Consider the following 20,644-nt stretch of genomic DNA (forward strand, 5'->3'; position numbering starts at 1 on the left):
AGGTAAAGTCCATTTCCTTGATCTTACCAGCTCTGTGTTGTACAGCTTTCAACTCTCTTCATAATTAAATTTGATCTTACTTTAAATTACTACGGCTTTGAGATTGTCCATAAGAAGACAAAGAGGTTACTGATTGTTAAAACTGGGGCAAAACCATCACTTAGAATGGGACAGGAACCCAGTGCCAACAGTGTTCAGGCAGTGTGGGGAAAAAACAGCATTTGTTGCTAATTTTGCCCTGGATGTAGTTGGAAGTGACCACTCTCACATGCTAATCTATGAAAAAAAAATAAAAAATAAAAAACTTTAGAACACTTGATTTAGAAGATGGGGAGGTAGAAATTACTGAAGATTACTGGGGTGAAGCACAGAACTTGCCTTGTCATTGATGAAGTTTTTGGGGTGATGATGGGTGGGTCTGGAGCCGATAACCAAGAAAGAATTCTTGAAGACATCTTTGGTGTAAAAAAAGTGATTTTATTAAAGCATGGGACAGGACCCATGGGCAGGAAGAACCGCACTGGGGTCCTGACTGGAAAGTCATATATTCTCAGGTTGGGAAGGGATCAGGGATAGGGTAAATCTCTAAGGAATTTTGGAAGCAAGGTTTCCAGGACCTTGAGGAACTAGCTGTTGCTAGGGTAACACCATTTACTACCATTTAATAAAACCCCAGTCAAGAGACCCTTCAGATGTATATGGGGGACCAAAGCTTGGTGCACGATTGCCAGCATGTATCTTGGCGCAGTTGAGATAAAGGAAGTAGACTTACAGGATCCTTGAGGCTGGGATAATGTTAAACTAAGGTTCTCTTTTGTCCCTAGCAAAGTGTCATCATTCTGGCAATGGAGCTCCTAGAGGGAGATCACGCTGCAAGCTTCAAGGACTTGTCAACGGGCTGTAGGCAGTAAGGGAATTTAGTTTTCGGTGTGCCCGGGTTTCCCACATTACCATGGCAAGCACTTTCCTTTGGTCTTGGGTAGCCAAGAGTCTTTGAGGAATATCGCACATATGGGGGTGGGGTGTGTGTGTGCCAGCCTGTATTTTGCCCGCAGCTTGCCCCAAGCTCCTTCATCAATTGTCATGCCTCCCAGACCCTCAGAATCTCTCTCCTCCATAGTCTTAATAACTGCAACGAGGATAACCTTGGCTGAAGATGGGGGTGGTCTATGCCACATTTCTGCTCAAAATGATTTAGAACTTTAAAAGTGAGGTCATTCTGGGGTGCCTGATGACTCAGGTGGTTAAGTGACCAATTTCAGCTCAGGTCATGTTCTCAAGACCTGAGGTCTGTGGGTTCAAGCCCCTCATCAGGCTCTGCACTGATGGCTCAGAGAATTGACCCTTCTTCAGATTCTGAGTCACCCTCTCTCTCTGCCCCCCTCCCCTGATTGCACTCCATCCCTCTCAAAAAAAAAAAAATTTAAGAAAAAATTTTAATTATAAAAAAAGGGGGGGGTCATTCTGACAAAATGCTTTATTTTAAAAAGAGACAACCCAAACCGGAGGCTAAATAATTTGCACTTGGTCACCCAGGTGGCATTTACAGCACTGGAGTGTGACTCTGCATCTCATTTTTGCTGTTTTGCACACCTCTAAAATAATTTATAACCTAAACAAAAGAGAAGACTCACAGGAGACTCACAGCTCAGAAGTGACAAAGGGCTCTGCACACACTGAGAGAGAGTAAGGAACCGTGAGCCCCTCTCAAACTGCCTTTAAACTCACAACTTCCCCCCAAACTCATTTTTGCCACTCCCATCCCTCTTTTCCCCTAAAAAAGCTGCACCCACAAAAATGTGCAGCTGAAATTGTTTTCTAGCACAAGATATAACTTAAAACCTACAATTAAGTATCAAAATAAATAGCCAAAGTCATGGCTCCTCATAGTGTACCTCTCTCCAGAATTACTGTGTTTTTAACAGCCTATGAAATTCAGACATTCAAAGAAAAGTCCGTTAATCCCTCAAATAAAAAGACTCATATTTTTAATATTTTATTTTTCATGGTGAAGTATACAAATTAAAAAAAAAAAAGCCATTCCATGACTTCTGGTGTTTACAAAGCAAAGTTGGACAGAGGGTGGCAGTGTTTACTCATCATACAGAGTAGAAAAAAAAGTACCAACTTATTTTAAATGCAAAAACTCTACTAAACACACTGGTACATCACAAAGAAATAAACAAAAACATTATCAGGTTACAAACTAATTTCTAAATAAATTCAAATAGCTGAAAACAGTAGAAAAAAAATACAGTGCCATAGCAAGGTCTCAGGTCACCTCTGACTTCAAAAGAAATACAAAGTTTGGAAGGTAAGGACCCTAATCCACCTCCTCAATGGTGGGACCTGATCCAGAGCCCCCTCTGGGGGCCTGAGCCCCAAAGCCACCAGCCCCCGGGCCACCCGCCCCCTGGTACAGTCCGCTGATGATGGGGTTACACACCTGCTCCAGCTCCTTCCTCTTGTGCTCAAACTCGTCCTTCTCGGCCAAGGTGTTGGCATCCAGCCAGGAAATGACCTCCTGGCACTTGTCCAGCACCTTCTTCTTGTCGGCCTCGCTGATCTTCCCCTTGAGACCCTCATCCTCCACGGCACTCTTCATGTTGAAAGCGTACGACTCCAGGGCGTTCTTGGCAGACACCCTCTCGCGCTGCACCTCGTCCTCGGCCTTGTACTTCTCCGCCTCCTGCACCATGCGCTCGATCTCCTCCTTGCTCAGCCGGCCCTTGTCGTTCGTGATGGTGATCTTGTTGGCCTTGCCCGTGCTCTTGTCCGTGGCCGTGACGTTCAGGATGCCATTGGCGTCGATGTCGAAGGTCACCTCGATCTGGGGCACTCCCCGAGGGGCCGGCGGGATGCCGCTCAGCTCGAAGCGCCCCAGCAGGTTATTGTCCCGCGTCATGGCCCTCTCGCCCTCGTACACCTGGATCAGCACTCCGGGCTGGTTGTCCGAGTAGGTGGTGAAGATCTGCGTCTGCTTGGTGGGGATGGTGGAGTTGCGCTTGATCAGGGCGGTCATCACGCCGCCGGCCGTCTCCAAGCCCAGCGACAGGGGCGCCACGTCCAGCAGCAGCAGGTCCTGCACGTTCTCAGACTTGTCCCCCATCAGGATGGCCGCCTGCACCGCCGCCCCGTAGGCCACTGCCTCGTCGGGGTTGATGCTCTTGTTGAGATCGCGCCCGTTGAAGAAGTCTTGCAGCAGCTTCTGCACCTTGGGGATGCGGGTGGAGCCCCCCACCAGGACCAGGTCGTGGATCTGGGCCTTGTCCAGCTTGGCGTCGCGCAGGGCCTTCTCCACGGGCTCCAGGGTGCTCCGGAACAGGTCCGAGCACAGCTCCTCGAACCGCGCCCTGGTGATGGACGTGTAGAAGTCGATGCCCTCGAACAGGGAGTCGATCTCCAGGCTGGCCTGGGTGCTGGACGACAGGGTCCTCTTGGCCCGCTCGCAGGCGGTGCGCAGCCGCCTCACGGCTCGCTTGTTCTGGCTGATGTCCTTCTTGTGCTTCCTCTTGAACTCCTCCACGAAGTGGTTCACCAGCCTGTTGTCAAAGTCCTCCCCACCCAGGTGGGTGTCCCCGGCCGTGGCCTTCACCTCGAAGATGCCGTCGTCGATCGTCAGGATGGACACGTCGAAGGTGCCCCCGCCCAGGTCAAAGATGAGCACGTTGCGCTCCCCCTTGCCGGTCCTGTCCAGGCCGTAGGCGATGGCGGCGGCCGTGGGCTCGTTGATGATCCTCAGCACGTTCAGCCCCGCGATCACCCCCGCGTCCTTGGTGGCCTGCCGCTGCGAGTCGTTGAAGTAGGCCGGCACGGTGATCACCGCGTTGGTCACCGGGTAGCCCAGGTACGCCTCGGCGATCTCCTTCATCTTGGTCAGCACCATGGACGAGATCTCCTCGGGGTAGAACGCCTTGGTCTCCCCCTTGTAGCTCACCTGCACCTTGGGCTTATCTCCGTCGTTGATCACCTGGAAGGGCCAGTGCTTCATATCCGACTGCACCACCGGGTCGCCGAACTTGCGGCCGATCAGCCGCTTCGCGTCGAACACGGTGTTCTGCGGGTTCAGCGCCACCTGGTTCTTGGCCGCATCGCCGATGAGCCGCTCGGTGTCCGTGAAGGCCACGTAGCTGGGGGTGGTGCGGTTGCCCTGGTCGTTGGCGATGATCTCTACCTTGCCGTGCTGGAACACCCCCACGCAAGAGTAGGTGGTGCCCAGGTCGATGCCGATGGCTGCGGTTTTGGCCATGTCGGTGTCCTGCTCCCTTGGCCCGCGCTGAGGTTCAGCCTTTGTGAACGTCGGTCGGTCGGTCGGTCGGTCGGGATACGCGACGAGGAGCTTGGTCTGTTCCGAAGCTGCAAACTTGAACGTGCGGGAGTTCTACGCAGCCGGCCTGCGGAAGTTGCGCTAGCTGACACTGACCGAAACCTTATGGCTCTTTTCAGGCTTGCTGTTTTTCGGGACTGGGCGGTTCTGTGCTTATAACGCCTCATGGAGCCCCGCCTTTTCCGTCTTCAGCCAATCACAGAGCTCGGTGGGGTTGCCTGGCCGGGAATATTCCAGCGGTTTCGCTTCGTGTCCTGCCTCCAGGCTTTCAGGGACCAATCAGCGTCCTGGGTGCCGCCCCTCCCAGAACTCTCCAGACTCTTCTCGGATTCTTGGGAAGGAACCCGAGTCCTAATGGGAGGGAGGAGAGGAGCTGGGAAGGGTTGTTGTTGGCCCCGCCCACCCAGTCTCGCTGCCTCCTGGCGACGTTGTCCACGGACTGAAACTGAACGTAAAGACTAGCACTTATAATCGCAGGCTGGTAGAGCCTTGTGGGATTCAAACTAGTTTGGTGGTTTAAAATAGGATGAAGGCATACACGACACCCCGGAGATACCCCAAATACAAAAAGTTCCCTAGGTTCTCGAAATGGGTGGGGTGTCGGCGGGTCAAAGAGACTCTGATTGGACTGTGACGCTGACGGTCGGGGCCGCGTTTAGGCTGGCTGGTGCGTTGGTCCAAAGGCCCGAGCTGCCTGAGGATTGCCTTTGCAAGCCATGGCGGTTTTCCCACTTTCGGTTTAACGTGAAAAAGAGAAGGAAAGAGATCATGCAATATAGTTTTGAAATCATCTCTAACCTACTCGGTTGGAATACCTGGGGTGGGGGGGAGGATTTGAATTTTTAAAAGAAAAACAATTAAGTAAACAGGCGGCTCTTAAACTGGAGAACGTCCCCTATGCCCCAGAAGGAACGTTCTGGGCTAGGGCAAGGGCAGGGGGAGAGGCAGGGAGAAGGGCGGGGCAGGAGAAGGGTTAGACTAGGGCTGGATCTGCTGCTCTTGTTTGCTTTGGGCGGGGCTCGGCCAGAGGAAGAAAAAACTTTCCGTAGGAATTCAGCTGTCTTGAAGGCCATTGGGGCTTCTCCATTTCCCTATTCTATCAAGCTGGCGGGGGGAGGTCTGGGCCACCCCTTTTCCAAGAAGGTTTGCCTGTTAATTCCCGGTTCATATTCAAAGCTCAGAATTTGGTCTTCTGCCCTATCTCTGTTGCCCGGGGGGCGTCCATCCTCTTTAAATGAAATGCAGAGGGAGGTGAGCTGGCGAGGGAGGGGTGAGGGTGTTTAGTCTTTAATAGCATAAGCCACAGCTGGTTGCAGGTAGTCCCTGTTAAGCATACTGGTCGGGATGATGCTGGAAGGTGGGAGGGGTTGGCCGGATTCAGGTTCTACTCCTATGTTTAAAATTATTTCTCATGCATTTAATTCAACCGCTTAGTTTTTTAATCCTAGATTCCAATTTTCTGCCTGCTTTCCTCTCTCCTGCTTTAAATACAAACACATTTGGTCATTTTGGCCTTAAAAAAAATTTCTTGGGGCACCTGGTGGCTCAGTCAGTTAAACGTCTGACTTCAGCTCAGGTCATGATCTTGTGGTCGTGAGTTCCAGCCCAGAGTCAGGCTCTGAGCTGTTAGCACAGAGTCGGGGAGCCTACTTCAGATTTGTGTCTCCCTCTCTCTCTCTCTCCCTCTCCCCCATGTATGTTCTCTCTCATTCTTGAAAATGAATAAATGTTAAAAATAAATTCTTTGTGGATATGCAAGACCACTTGTTGGACAAGTGAAGTGAAAACGTAAGGGACGTTAATAGTACCAGGTTCACAACCCACCAAAAATAAACACATTGCTGTACCCACATAGTTGAGCACAAAAAAACCCAACACGATGAGAGAAAGCGGTGTTTTTGTTTGTTTTTATATATATATGGGAAGGCAGTTTTTGATGAAGGGAAGGAATCTTGCTTTTGAACATTTTACTCAATTGGAATTGCTTTGACAACCTCCCTTGTGTGTTTGTGCAGGCAAGTGATAACTTTTTTTACATTCAAATGTAGCTCCCTAATGAGTCACCTCCTAATCTAGTCTAACTGGTCAAACTTAAGGAATTTTCCATTTCTTTATGCAATCTCTGGCAACTCCCAAGCTTCCATTTTAGCTGCCCAATGTGTCAACACTTCCCAGGGCCCCTCTCCTCCCTCCCGGAGCTTCCTTGCCATTACCTGCTACTAGAGGCAGTTCTGGATTTATTCCTTCCTTCTTTCCAGATCTGCAATTTATACTACTACTTTATTAGCTGGAAGCAAAGGGCATCACCGTACCCACTCCCTGGCAGGTAGACATGGTAATAGGGCTTCAAATCTTGCTGCTGTTCGCACAGCAGAAAAAGATCCATTACAAATGCTGTTTTCTATGAATCAGAAACCTACACCCTATAGTTGACCTACCTTTTGAGTTAAATCTCTCTCTGTGGACTGGTCTGGAAACCCAAACATCTATATTCCTTTTTCATTTCCCGACAAGGAGTGTCTCCTGGATTTTGTCTTTTACACTGGATGGTTCCAAGGCAAAAACCAAGTCGCAGGTTTAACTGGTGTCTAAGGTGACTGTAAGAACCCCAAGAAATTTTCTAGAATTTTACTTTGACTAATTTTGCAATTAGGTTTTATCGAGTTTGGCATTTGAAAGGATAGAATCTCCCCAAGCTGGTGGGGCTGGGCTGTCAGGTACTTAATTAAGTCGGGGTGGGGGTGGGGGGAACAGGAAAGGATGAGCCAAGAACATTGCTGGCAGCAGGCAGGAAGTATGGAGGAGGGGAGCCTTTATCTTCCTGAAGCTGCTGTGGTTCTTTTTTCTTCTCTTCTCTCCCCGCCCCCCGCCCGCAGTTTCTCAAACTGTACTGTTTTCTCCTCAGTTCTTTTGTTTGAAAACAAACATGGTATAATTCCTTTTTTTTATTTATTTTTTTTATTTCTAGGAGAGAGAGACAGCGTGAGCAGGGGAGGGTCAGAGAGAGAGGGAGTCACAGACTGAAACAGGCTCCAGGCTCTGAGCTGGCAATCAGCACAGAGCCCGACGCCGGGCTCAAACCCACGAACCGCGAGATCATGACCTAAGCGAAAGTCGGACGCTTAACCGACTAAGCCACCCAGGCGCCCCAAACATGGTATAATTCTAAGGTTAGCCAGAAACATGGTATAATTCTAAGGTTAGCCAGAAAAAAGTAAAAGAGGTAACTGACAGGAAACCTAGAGCCTGGCATTTTTAACAAGTCAGTGGCAAAAGCTTCAGTGACCTGGGAAAGCTGCAGATTTCCAGCAGTTTGGAAAAAACTGGGGAAGACCAGAATTTGGATCTGACTCTACTTCCTTGTTGAAGCTGCTGTTTTTCTTCGCCTTCATCCTCCTCCTTCACAAGGAAATGCTTGTAGGTTAACTGAATTACACACGTCTCTGTATCTCTAAAATAGAATTAACAATATCCATTTTATAGGATGGTAGGCATCAGTGATTAATACGATAATGCTTCTAAGGCCTTAGTTCTGTGACTGTGACACAGTAGTGCTCCGAAGTTTGCTCCCTTCTTGCTTCTTTGGTGGGGTCCCATACTCAGGTCTGACCTCTCAAGTCTTTCCTATCGAGTTGCTTACAAGGTTGAGGAGTACTACCAGGACAATGGCATTACTTTCAGTTTACTGGGGAAACTATCTTAAAGATTTCCAGGCAGAGATCATTCAGGCAAACCTTTTCATTTTCAAAGACGAACACAAAGGATCAGTGGTTCAGTGGCTTGGTCTGGTCACTCAGCTAATTATAGAACAGGGGATTGAACCCACAGGTCCTCATATTCCCTATTTTGAATTTCTCTCCGTGTTGGCAGAGGCATCCTATATCTTTCACTCTCTAAAGAGGGAAACAAATGTCCGCAAAAGGAAGTGAAGTGAATGTCAGGACTCTGTTCACATTAGGGACACCACGGGGCTATGTGACCAGCCAGGGACTCCCCCTTTGGAATGCCACTTCTGACTCCTGATCATCCCAACCCCGCCGCCACTTCTATCGTTCCCACCCGTCCTCCAGCTCTCCCAGCCCTGCCTCCCCTTCCTTTCAGAGCAGACTGTTCCGTCGCAAAGAGGAAAGCAGGGGGAGCCCTGTTCCTATGGCTAGGCTGGGACTGAGTTCACAGAATCTTCTGGAAATTAAATAGCCATGACTAAGCTTGATTTTCTAGAGCGGGATTTGGGGGGTGCGGCGGTGAGGGTGGGGAGACTTGGATGGCGCAGTTTGTTGAAGAGTGTTCCTATGAGTCAGTCCCCGCCCTCGAACCCAGAAAACTCCAGAAAGTTGGGGACAGAGGTGAAAAGGGGCGTAGAGCGCCAGCCTGCGGGGGCGGGGCCGCAGAGCGCGGAGGCCGCCGCTGGGGCCTAACTGGCGGGGCTGGCCGCAGAATTGCCTGACCGGTACCGAGGTTTTGTGATTGTGTTTTTTTTTTTTTTTTTCAAAACAGGGTTAAAAGAGAAAAAAGGCGAGGTCTTCAGAGTTTCTGTGACACTAGCTATATTATGGGACGAAAACACTGGAAAGTCTCGTAACTCCTACAACTAAGTCGGACGAATCGGGTGGTCAGACGCCAGAAGAGAAGGTCCCCACAGCCCGAGGCGAGCGCACCCGAGGCCTGGCGGGGACGCGCGGCGGAGACGAACTTGGCAGCCTCGCCCCGCCGCCCCCTCACCTTCCCTGCCCGCCTCTAGCTCCCCGTTCTAGTGGGGACGTTTGGAGGCGTAAAAAGGTCAAAGGCCCTCGGAAGTGATCCTTGTCTTCTGGACACAGTCTTTCCCCTGCCTCAGTGCTCCCCGGTTGTGCCTATCTTCCGATCCTTGACTGGGCCCGACAGGGACCGGTGGGGCAGGTTGGGTTCACTCCGGTGTCCGGAATTCCCTACGCGGCCCGACCCTTAGGCTTTCTGTGAGCGGTGCCAGGAAAGGGGGCGGGACTGGTGGCATTGCTCTGCCCCAGTGCAGCAGATTCCCAAGAGGTGACCCAAGGAGACGTATTTAGGATTTTCAGTTAGACTGAAGCTTGATGTCAGTTACCGTTTCTTATCTCTACCGTAAGAATCACCCCCCTCACCTGAAATAACCCCATTTCTACCAAAAGCCCATGTTCTTGCCCACGTCTCTCACATGTATAAAAGTTTTTGTTATTGTTGTTTTGGTATCTTTTCATTTCTGACGACAGAATCCTGTTAAATATGAGAAATAACAGTAATAAAGCAATGTCGGGTTCAGAGCCTATTACGGAAAGTAATAGATTTTATTTTTTTTAATGCTTTGCTTTTGGCGGGGGGGAGTGTGTGTGTCTGTCTGAGGGGCAGAGAGAGAAGGACACACAGAATCTGAAGCAGGCTCCAGGCTAAGCTTTCAGCACCGCTGGATGGGGGGCTCCAACTCACCGACCTTGAGATCATGACCTGAGCTGAAGTCAGACACTCAACCCACTGAACCATCCAGATGCCCCCAAAAGTACTAGATTTAAAAAATTCTTTTCTCACCCACAGTTCTTTTTCCTCCACATACCTCCCTTACCCCAAAGTTTCTTCTGTTACCCGTAACACAAATTTCTCCTGTGATGGCACTGCATTCTCTTATTTTTTAATTTTGAGAGAGAGAGAATCCCAATCAGGCTCCCCACCGTGAGCCTGTCAGCACAGAACCTGCCTCCGGGCTCGAACCCAACAAACTTGAGAGCAGGACCTGAGTCGAAATCAAGAGTTGGAGGCTCAACCCACTGAGCCACCCAGGTGCCCCAATATTCTCTTTACTTTCTTTAAATCTACAATTTCATCAGCCTTAACTCCTTGACCTTATAAAGTGATTATTTCAGTCCTCTGTGCAAGGGTATGCAGGCAATAGCATCTTATATTGATTAAAAAAATTTTTTTTAATGTTTTATTTATTTCTAGGAGAGAGAGACAGCGTGAGCAGGGGAGGGTCAGAGAGAGAAGGAGTCACAGACTCTGAAACAGGCTCCAGGCTCTGAGCTGGCAGCCAGCACAGAGCCCGACGCGGGGCTTGAACCCACAAACTGCGAGATCATGACCTAAGCGAAAGTCAGACGCTTAACCGACTAAGCCACCCAGGCGTCCCAACATCTTATATTGATTTTTTAATAAAGCACATACTCAGTAACTTGACTAGCCATAGGAACTTATTTTCTCCAGGGTTATTTCTGGAGATTTCCTTAAACTTTTACCAAAGTCGTTTGGTAGGTCTTTCCCAATCTCCACCCTTTTCTACTCACCCTCCCTATCCCCTGCCACCTCTCTGCTAAGTAGTGGTAATGGTTGCTGAAGAGTCACTCTATTATCTGCAAATGATAGTCACAAATGCTACTGCAGATGAAATCCTGTAGCAATGCATATCCTCATCAAAATTGATTTCCACTGTGGCTAGAGTCCACAGCCCTACAGCTCAACTCTACTGAAGGTTAAAACTGCCTTTGTAATATGGTCTAGAAGCCTAAGCCTCTTGTAGATTTCCATTTCCATACTTCCAGGACAAGGTCTACCATGTATGGGCCATTCCCATAACACTGATTTTATTCAAAGGCTACTATTTACTAAAAGGTTTGGTGGGCTTGAAGAAAACATAAACTCAGAAAATGTTTTAATGGGAGCAGCTGGGTGGCTCAGTCTGTTAAGCATCCGACTGGATTTCAGCTCAGGTCATGATCTCAAGGTTCATGAGTTTGAGCTCCACATCGGGATCCAAGCTAATAGCAAGGAGCCTGCTTGGGATTCTTTCTGTCCCTCTCTCTTACTCATGCACTCTCTTTCTCTCTCATTCAAAATAAATAAAACTTTAAAAAACAAGAAAATGCTTTTATGGAATGCTGAGTGAGACTATTTGTTTTTGTTGAAGTGAAATTCACAAAACATAAAAACCATTTTAAAGTACACAATTTAGGGGCACCTGGGTGGCTCAGTCGGTAGAATGTCCAACTTCAGCTTAGGTCATGATCTCACTGTTCATGAGTTCAAGCCCTGTGTCAGGCTTTCAGCTGACAGCTCAGAACCTGCTTCCTATTGTCTCTGTCTCCCGCTGCCCCTCCCTAGCTCACACACTCTCAAGAATAAACATTAAAAAAAACAAGTCCACAATTCAGGGATGCCTGCAATCATCTCCAACCACCCCCTCTATCTTGTTCCAAAACAACTTTGTAACCCCCAGGTGCAACTGATTTTTAAAGGGCACATGCACCAAGCCTGGAGGATTGTGGGCAGGCCTTTTCTAACAACGAGATTGTGGAGGAAATTATTTCTAGAATGCTACCTGTTAGGATCTGAAGCTTCTCAAAGGGAAGGTAGTATGTGGGAAGGAGGCTTTACATGGTAGAATCATTTAGAATTGCACAAAATAAAAGCAAATGGGTACTGATTGTGAAACCTAGGTTAGAAACAATCCAGAACCAGGCATGTAAAAAACAAAAGTCCTGTGGACTTGGGACAGCCTGGCAACAACTGATGAAACCGGGGCTGGAATCCAGGTTTAACACCTTTGCTGAAACAGAAATTTTTTAACCAGTGATTTCAGTTAAGTGAGTAACTTAAATCTCCCTGTAGGTTCACCTATGCAAGTCAAACACTACCTAAACTTGGTGTGGTGGAATGAGGATTAATAAACACATAAAAAGCCCCCAAAACAGTGCCTGGTACATAAAGGCACTGAACTATTGGGTCCTTCTATTACAGGCACCAAAACTCAAGGCCACCTCCTTGAAGATACTGGGTTCTTAAAATGTAAATAAGCAAAGCAAGAAACGTGACATTTCTATCGAAGTAACCTCTCAGAAAAGAGAAGTAAAGGCTGAGGCTACAGGCAAAACCCTTTCATTTTAACACATGAGAACTAGAGATCAGAGTGGCATATGCATAACTGGGCAAACTAGTGCTTGAACTCACATTTCCTCACTACCAACTTAGGACTCACCTGTTCTTTCATGCTGAAACCAGATTATGTATCATTGCTCTGACCTATCAGGTGTACTTACAGGAACATGCAGGCATGGTTTTACCCCCTAACTGCCTCTCCTTTTTGTCAGCTTCCCCAGGAACATCCCCATTTCTCCTTTTTTAGGCCACCCTTACACAAGATCAATGCCCTCACCAACTTGACACCACTATGTCAGTAGTCCTTAATTTTTTCTGTACCCACAGACCCAACTCACTCATACTAAGGATTTTTTTAGTTCTCCCAAAGATATCATTTGCTTGAAAGAAACAGATCACAATGCAATATACAGACTTCTCCAGACCCCTGACCTTTATAAGCTACAAATTACCATTCAACTTTAGACCAAAAAGACAACTTATGCAAACTCTTCTAACCTCAAAATAAAACACGGAAACGATCAAGAAATTAAATTATTGAGTTTATTTACTCTACAGAAAACAGTTAAGACAACAAAACAAAAAGGCCTCAGTTTGGGGTGAATATTACAAAAAAGAAAATGCACACAATATGGCAATATAAATTCTTGCTAGGTTTAGACTCTACAAAAAAAGGAACTTCATCATTTCATCAAAAGGGACACTTGAGAGGTGATGAAATGCAGATATATAAGGCAATGCAAAAGGCATGAATCCCAACCGTCTCCTTGAGGAACATGAACAATCCGGGGAAGAACTCCTAATCCACCTCCTCAATGGTGGGACCTGATCCAGAGCCCCCTCTGGGGGCCTGAGCCCCAAAGCCACCAGCCCCCGGGCCACCCGCCCCCTGGTACAGTCCGCTGATGATGGGGTTACACACCTGCTCCAGCTCCTTCCTCTTGTGCTCAAACTCGTCCTTCTCGGCCAAGGTGTTGGCATCCAGCCAGGAAATGACCTCCTGGCACTTGTCCAGCACCTTCTTCTTGTCGGCCTCGCTGATCTTCCCCTTGAGACCCTCATCCTCCACGGCACTCTTCATGTTGAAAGCGTACGACTCCAGGGCGTTCTTGGCAGACACCCTCTCGCGCTGCACCTCGTCCTCGGCCTTGTACTTCTCCGCCTCCTGCACCATGCGCTCGATCTCCTCCTTGCTCAGCCGGCCCTTGTCGTTCGTGATGGTGATCTTGTTGGCCTTGCCCGTGCTCTTGTCCGTGGCCGTGACGTTCAGGATGCCATTGGCGTCGATGTCGAAGGTCACCTCGATCTGGGGCACTCCCCGAGGGGCCGGCGGGATGCCGCTCAGCTCGAAGCGCCCCAGCAGGTTATTGTCCCGCGTCATGGCCCTCTCGCCCTCGTACACCTGGATCAGCACTCCGGGCTGGTTGTCCGAGTAGGTGGTGAAGATCTGCGTCTGCTTGGTGGGGATGGTGGAGTTGCGCTTGATCAGGGCGGTCATCACGCCGCCGGCCGTCTCCAAGCCCAGCGACAGGGGCGCCACGTCCAGCAGCAGCAGGTCCTGCACGTTCTCAGACTTGTCCCCCATCAGGATGGCCGCCTGCACCGCCGCCCCGTAGGCCACTGCCTCGTCGGGGTTGATGCTCTTGTTGAGATCGCGCCCGTTGAAGAAGTCTTGCAGCAGCTTCTGCACCTTGGGGATGCGGGTGGAGCCCCCCACCAGGACCAGGTCGTGGATCTGGGCCTTGTCCAGCTTGGCGTCGCGCAGGGCCTTCTCCACGGGCTCCAGGGTGCTCCGGAACAGGTCCGAGCACAGCTCCTCGAACCGCGCCCTGGTGATGGACGTGTAGAAGTCGATGCCCTCGAACAGGGAGTCGATCTCCAGGCTGGCCTGGGTGCTGGACGACAGGGTCCTCTTGGCCCGCTCGCAGGCGGTGCGCAGCCGCCTCACGGCTCGCTTGTTCTGGCTGATGTCCTTCTTGTGCTTCCTCTTGAACTCCTCCACGAAGTGGTTCACCAGCCTGTTGTCAAAGTCCTCCCCACCCAGGTGGGTGTCCCCGGCCGTGGCCTTCACCTCGAAGATGCCGTCGTCGATCGTCAGGATGGACACGTCGAAGGTGCCCCCGCCCAGGTCAAAGATGAGCACGTTGCGCTCCCCCTTGCCGGTCCTGTCCAGGCCGTAGGCGATGGCGGCGGCCGTGGGCTCGTTGATGATCCTCAGCACGTTCAGCCCCGCGATCACCCCCGCGTCCTTGGTGGCCTGCCGCTGCGAGTCGTTGAAGTAGGCCGGCACGGTGATCACCGCGTTGGTCACCGGGTAGCCCAGGTACGCCTCGGCGATCTCCTTCATCTTGGTCAGCACCATGGACGAGATCTCCTCGGGGTAGAACGCCTTGGTCTCCCCCTTGTAGCTCACCTGCACCTTGGGCTTATCTCCGTCGTTGATCACCTGGAAGGGCCAGTGCTTCATATCCGACTGCACCACCGGGTCGCCGAACTTGCGGCCGATCAGCCGCTTCGCGTCGAACACGGTGTTCTGCGGGTTCAGCGCCACCTGGTTCTTGGCCGCATCGCCGATGAGCCGCTCGGTGTCCGTGAAGGCCACGTAGCTGGGGGTGGTGCGGTTGCCCTGGTCGTTGGCGATGATCTCTACCTTGCCGTGCTGGAACACCCCCACGCAAGAGTAGGTGGTGCCCAGGTCGATGCCGATGGCTGCGGTTTTGGCCATGTCGGTGTCCTGCTCCCTTGGCCCGCGCTGAGGTTCAGCCTTTGTGAACGTCGGTCGGTCGGTCGGTCGGTCGGGATACGCGACGAGGAGCTTGGTCTGTTCCGAAGCTGCAAACTTGAACGTGCGGGAGTTCTACGCAGCCGGCCTGCGGAGGTTGCGCTAGCAGACACCGCTAGAAACCTGTCTCTTTTCAGGCTTGCTGTTTTTCGGAACCGGGGAGCTGTGTTTATAGCGCTTCATCGAGCCCCGCCTTTTCCGACTTCAGCCAATCACAGAGCTCTGCGGGGCTGCCAGGCCGGGAATATTCCAGCAGTTTCGCTTCGCGTCCTGCCTCTAGGCTTTCAGGGACCAATCAGCGTCCTGGGAGCCGCCCCTCCCAGAACTCTCCAGACTCTTCTGGGTCTTGCTGGGCAGCAAAACTTCTGGGTGGCGGGGGAAGGGAGTCAGCGGGAGGAGGAGGGCGGTGCTAGCAGGACCAGAGGCGGGGCGGGGGCGAGAGTGTTGACGCTGGCTCCCCAGACGCGCGTTACAATGGAGGTGCTGCCTCTGACCTCATGGGCTATTTAGGAATCAGGATGGTAGGACCAGAGTCCGCTCAGTTGCAGGGCGGGGCGGGTGGGGGGTGGGGGAACACCGGCTGAGCAGTTTGGATGTTGAAGGAGCCCCCCCACTCTCAGGGGCTCCGCAATCAGAACATTATCATACTGGATCGAAGGCGGCGGGACAATAGGTGAGCCAGGAGGGCTCTGATTGAAATGAAATGGCAATAGGCAAGATTAGTAGATCCATGTTTGAGGAAGTGCTGGAAGGTTTTGTAGTGTTACTCTGTGGGTGCATTGACTAATCAGAGAAGGACATCTTTTGGTAAGGAGCCAACGTGGGTGGTATTTGTCAGAGTTGCTGGAAAGAAGTGGAGGAGCTGATCTGTTAGTATCTTCATATAGTTTTATTCCAGAGAAGATTGGAGAAGGAGATTGCCTGTCATGCTCTATCTCGTCTGAGAAAGTTTGTGAGGGTTTGATTACGTTCCCAGTAGTTGTTTTCAGACTGACCCTATATTAAGCCACCTAATACCTAATGGACGGTAAAGGAGCTGTGGAAGGCAGCTAAACCCAAGGATGAAGATTAACGTCTGGTGAAGACACTAGAATAAAAAATAATCTTAGTTCAGCAGGAGACAGGTACAATCTCAGAATAAAATGTCACAGGTAAAGGAACAGGACAGTTGAGTTACACTCTGAAAATTAAGCAGAATATGCTAACTGTCCTCCCATTTCCTTCCAGTTCGCTAAGAATACTTTAGTCCAAAAAGTACTCTCTGTGAATGAAGAGACTGGGATACTTGTACACTAGCAAGATCCTTGTACATGGAGGTTATGGCATCACTGTCACATAGCCATAAGGTAGAAGCAGCCCAAGTGTCCAAGGAAGGAATGAATAAACAAAATGTGCCCCCTATATAATGCCATTATTTATATAACGAATATTATTCAGGCTTAAGTAAACTCTGACACGTGCTGTAACCCATACATGAACTTTTGAGGATATCTTGCTAAGTGAAATAAGCAAATTACAAAAAAATTACTGTATAATTGTATTATTGTGAAGACCTAGAGTAGTCAAATTCATAGAGACAGAAAATAGAATAGTGGTTGTCAGGGGCTGGAGGTGGGGGGAATGAAGGTGTGTTTAGTGAATGTAGAATTTCAGTTTTGAAAATAAAAAGAATTCTGGAGGTTGTTTGGCCAGCAATGTGAATGAACTTACTGCTAAATAGTACACTTAAAAAATGGTTAATATGGTAAATTTCACATTATGTGTATTTTCCCTACAATTGAAAGTAATAAGGCTTCCTGAGTGGCTCACTTAGTTGAGCATCCAACTCTTGATTTCAGCTCAGGTTATGATCTCAGGATTGTGGGATCAGTCCTATGTTAGGCTCTATGCTGAGCATGGATCCTGCTTAAGATTTTCTCTCTGTCTCTCTGCCCCTCCTCTGCTCGCTTGTGTTCTCCCCCTCTCCTAAAATAAAAAAGTAAAAAAAAAAAAAAAAAAAAAGCACTCTGCCAAAACTTTATCTCATTTTTTCTTCTTAGGCCTCAGAAGAACATGGCTGCTACTAAGGGAATGGCCATTGGAATCGACCTGGGCACCACCTACTCATGTGTGGGGGTGTTCCAGCACGGCAAGGTAGAGATCATTGCCAATGACCAGGGCAACCGCACCACCCCCAGCTATGTGGCCTTCACAGACACAGAACGGCTCATTGGGGATGCTGCCAAGAACCAGGTAGCCATGAATCCCCAGAACACTGTCTTTGATGCCAAACGTCTGATTGGCAGGAAATTTAATGATCCTGTAGTGCAATCAGATATGAAACTTTGGCCTTTTCAAGTAATCAATGAAGGAGGCAAGCCCAAGGTAAAGGTGTCCTACAAAGGGGAGAATAAAGCTTTCTATCCTGAGGAAATTTCTTCTATGGTACTGACAAAGATGAAGGAGACTGCTGAGGCTTTTTTGGGCCACCCTATCACTAATGCTGTGATAACTGTGCCAGCTTATTTCAATGATTCTCAGCGCCAGGCCACCAAGGATGCAGGTGTGATTGCAGGTCTCAATGTGCTAAGAATTATCAATGAACCCACAGCTGCTGCCATTGCCTATGGCTTAGATAAAGCAGGTCAGGGAGAGCGACATGTCTTGATTTTTGACCTAGGTGGAGGAACATTTGATGTGTCCATCCTGACCATAGATGATGGAATCTTTGAAGTAAAGGCCACTGCTGGGGACACCCACCTGGGTGGAGAGGACTTTGACAACAGGCTTGTGAGCCACTTCGTGGAGGAGTTCAAGAGGAAGCACAAGAAGGACATCAGCCAGAACAAGCGAGCCGTGAGACGTCTGCGTACTGCCTGCGAGAGGGCCAAGAGGACCCTGTCGTCCAGCACCCAGGCCAACTTGGAAATTGATTCACTTTATGAAGGCATCGACTTCTACACGTCCATCACCAGAGCCCGGTTTGAAGAGTTGTGTGCAGACCTGTTTAGAGGCACCTTGGAACCTGTGGAGAAGGCTCTTCGGGATGCCAAGATGGATAAGTCTAAGATCCATGACATTGTTCTAGTAGGGGGCTCCACTCGCATCCCTAAGGTTCAGAGGCTGCTGCAGGACTATTTTAATGGTCGTGATCTCAATAAGAGCATCAACCCAGATGAGGCTGTGGCGTATGGGGCTGCTGTACAGGCAGCCATTTTGATGGGAGACAAGTCTGAAAAGGTACAGGACCTGCTTTTGCTGGATGTGGCTCCCTTGTCCCTAGGGTTGGAAACAGCCGGGGGGGTGATGACTGTCCTGATCAAGCGCAACTCCACCATCCCCACCAAGCAGACACAGATCTTCACCACCTACTCAGATAACCAGCCTGGGGTATTGATCCAGGTGTATGAGGGCGAGAGGGCCATGACCCGAGACAACAACCTGCTGGGGCGCTTTGACTTGACTGGAATCCCTCCTGCACCAAGGGGAGTGCCACAGATCGAGGTGACCTTTGACATCGATGCCAACGGTATTCTCAATGTAACAGCCATGGACAAGAGCACGGGCAAGGCCAACAAGATCACCATCACCAATGACAAGGGCCGGCTGAGCAAGGAAGAGATTGAGCGCATGGTCCTGGATGCTGAGAAGTACAAAGCTGAGGATGAGGTCCAGAGAGAGAAAATCGCTGCCAAAAATGCCTTAGAATCTTATGCTTTTAACATGAAGAGTGCTGTGAGTGATGAGGGCTTGAAGGGCAAAATTAGTGAGTCTGATAAAAAGAAAATACTGGATAAATGCAATGAGGTCCTTTCATGGCTGGAGGCCAATCAACTGGCTGAGAAAGAGGAGTTTGATCATAAGAGAAAGGAATTGGAGCAGATGTGTAACCCAATCATCACCAAACTCTACCAGGGAGGATGCACTGGGCCTACCTGTGGGACGGGGTATACTCCTGGAAGGGCTGCCACAGGCCCCACCATTGAAGAAGTGGATTAATCTTATCTGGAGCTGGAGGGTTCTAGGGTGCCTTTAAGGTGAATTTTGTTCCCCTCATCTTCAAACATTGTTATGATTCTTGAATTGAATGGACCTGAACCTATTACCATCCCTTTCAGATTCTGACAAAAGAGTCTTGTATACCATCTTTTCACAATCCCTGGTTCTGACTCTTAGGAAAACTAGGCCCCTCTTTGAACCATTTGATGAATTTGAATGTCTGTTATTTATTTCCGACCTTCTCAACTTTCTTCTACTTGTGTGGATGGTTATTTGTCACTCAGTAAATTTGTGCCTAAAACAAATTTTTAGTGGAATCTTTATTTTTTACCTTCTTGAAGTTTATTTTTATTTAAAAAAATGTATTTAAGTCATCTTTATATCCAAAGTGGAGTTTGAACTCATGACCCCAAGATGAAGAGTCACATGTTCTTCTGGCTGAGTTAGCCAGGCACCCCTTTTCTGGTATCTTTAGACTGTACCTTGAAAATAGAAAAACAAGAGTTAATGAATAGTGTATGTGATCTGATTGTGAACTCATTGTGATTGACTAAACTGGTAAGGGGAAGAAAGTATTTGAATTTTCATGAGCTAATTGTTTCAAGTAGGAAAATCACTTTCTTTTAAGTTTATTTATTTATTCATTCTAAGAGTGACCCCAGGGAGAGGCAGAGAGAGAAGAGAGAATCCCAAGTAGGCTCCATGCTTTGCCATTAGCGCAGAGCCTGACACAGGGCGGGAACCCAGGAACCATGAGATCGTGACTTGAGCCAAAATCAAGAGTTGGATGCTTAACTAACTGAGCCACTCAGGTGCCCGTCAAGCAGGAAATTAACTTTTGATCATCAGGCTCCTTTAGCTCTAGGTAGAGCAGTTACTAACTATAGATTCTGCTTATACTCAGTGATAGACTGGTTTAGGTGCTTAGGGTTCAGCTGGGGGGACACACTTCTGTTTGATGTCCTTATGACACTTACAGGTGGGGTCAGGAGATTCAACATCTGTGTACTCATAGTCTATTATTACATCCTTTACATGCAGAAAACATTTCTACAACAGAGTGCTGACAAATGGGTACTTCTGTGCAAGATGAGAAATGGAGGATTTAGTAGTCTTATTGAAAAATATTTTCACCTATTGTGTCATATCACATATATATAAAACCCTTGGGGACGAGAGTATAGAAGTGTCACTGCACTTGTGCCCCCTTCTGTTTGGGTGGGAATATTTGGACGTGAAATATTAGAATGGGAATTTCTACCCTTGAGCAAGCTTCTGTTTGGTTTTACTCAGTCCTTTACAAGCTAAAGGGTGTGAGAAATATGGACTGAGATTGGGTCCTTGGGAGAAACATATTATTGGGAACCTTTGACAGAATCAAGATGAGTGCTCAGGCTCCTGATTTCGGGGATTCTACAACGTTATTTTCTAAACTTTATATCGAAGTGTAACAGATACAGAAAAGGGTACAAATCAGCAGTTTTCACAAATCCTCCACAGTTTTCAACAGAATGTCTGTAGGGTGTGAACGACCATGCTGTGGATGGCACTGACGGGAGGTGGGTGGGGGGTGGGCAGGACACCAAACCTCTAAGAGGTAATGACCCTCTCCATACAGCTGGGGCCCGCGCCTGCGTGGTTGGAAGCCCGCCACTCGGAGGAGGAAGTGGGAAGGCAGG

The 20,644-nt window shown here is 49.0% G+C and overlaps 3 protein-coding genes across 3 annotated transcripts; 1 reads left to right on the forward strand and 2 right to left on the reverse strand.

Moving 5' to 3' along the window:
* Nucleotides 1-1,972: 1,972 nt before the first annotated feature.
* LOC120221893 (heat shock 70 kDa protein 1) lies at nt 1,973-15,139 on the reverse strand. Its single transcript, XM_039219549.1, has 2 exons — nt 13,031-15,139; nt 1,973-2,349 (listed from the first exon to the last, which is right to left on the reverse strand). The coding sequence occupies exons 1-2, from the start codon at nt 14,928-14,930 to the stop codon at nt 2,324-2,326; spliced, it is 1,926 nt and encodes a 641-aa protein (XP_039075480.1). The 5' UTR covers nt 14,931-15,139; the 3' UTR covers nt 1,973-2,323.
* On the reverse strand, nt 3,854-4,466 carry LOC120221894 (heat shock 70-related protein 4-like). The gene is given in 2 exon segments (XM_039219551.1): nt 3,854-4,120; nt 4,123-4,466. Coding segments are annotated over 2 exon segments (297 nt in total). The 5' UTR covers nt 4,250-4,466; the 3' UTR covers nt 3,854-3,950.
* A 432-nt stretch (nt 15,140-15,571) lies between the features above and the next one.
* LOC120221892 (heat shock 70 kDa protein 1-like) lies at nt 15,572-19,270 on the forward strand. Its single transcript, XM_039219548.1, has 2 exons — nt 15,572-15,660; nt 17,027-19,270. The coding sequence occupies exons 1-2, from the start codon at nt 15,581-15,583 to the stop codon at nt 18,963-18,965; spliced, it is 2,019 nt and encodes a 672-aa protein (XP_039075479.1). The 5' UTR covers nt 15,572-15,580; the 3' UTR covers nt 18,966-19,270.
* Nucleotides 19,271-20,644: the final 1,374 nt, after the last annotated feature.

Source organism: Hyaena hyaena, unplaced genomic scaffold, assembly GCF_003009895.1.
Source record: "Hyaena hyaena isolate Hyena2069 unplaced genomic scaffold, ASM300989v1 scaffold_830, whole genome shotgun sequence".
Classification (NCBI taxonomy): Eukaryota; Metazoa; Chordata; class Mammalia; order Carnivora; family Hyaenidae; genus Hyaena; species Hyaena hyaena.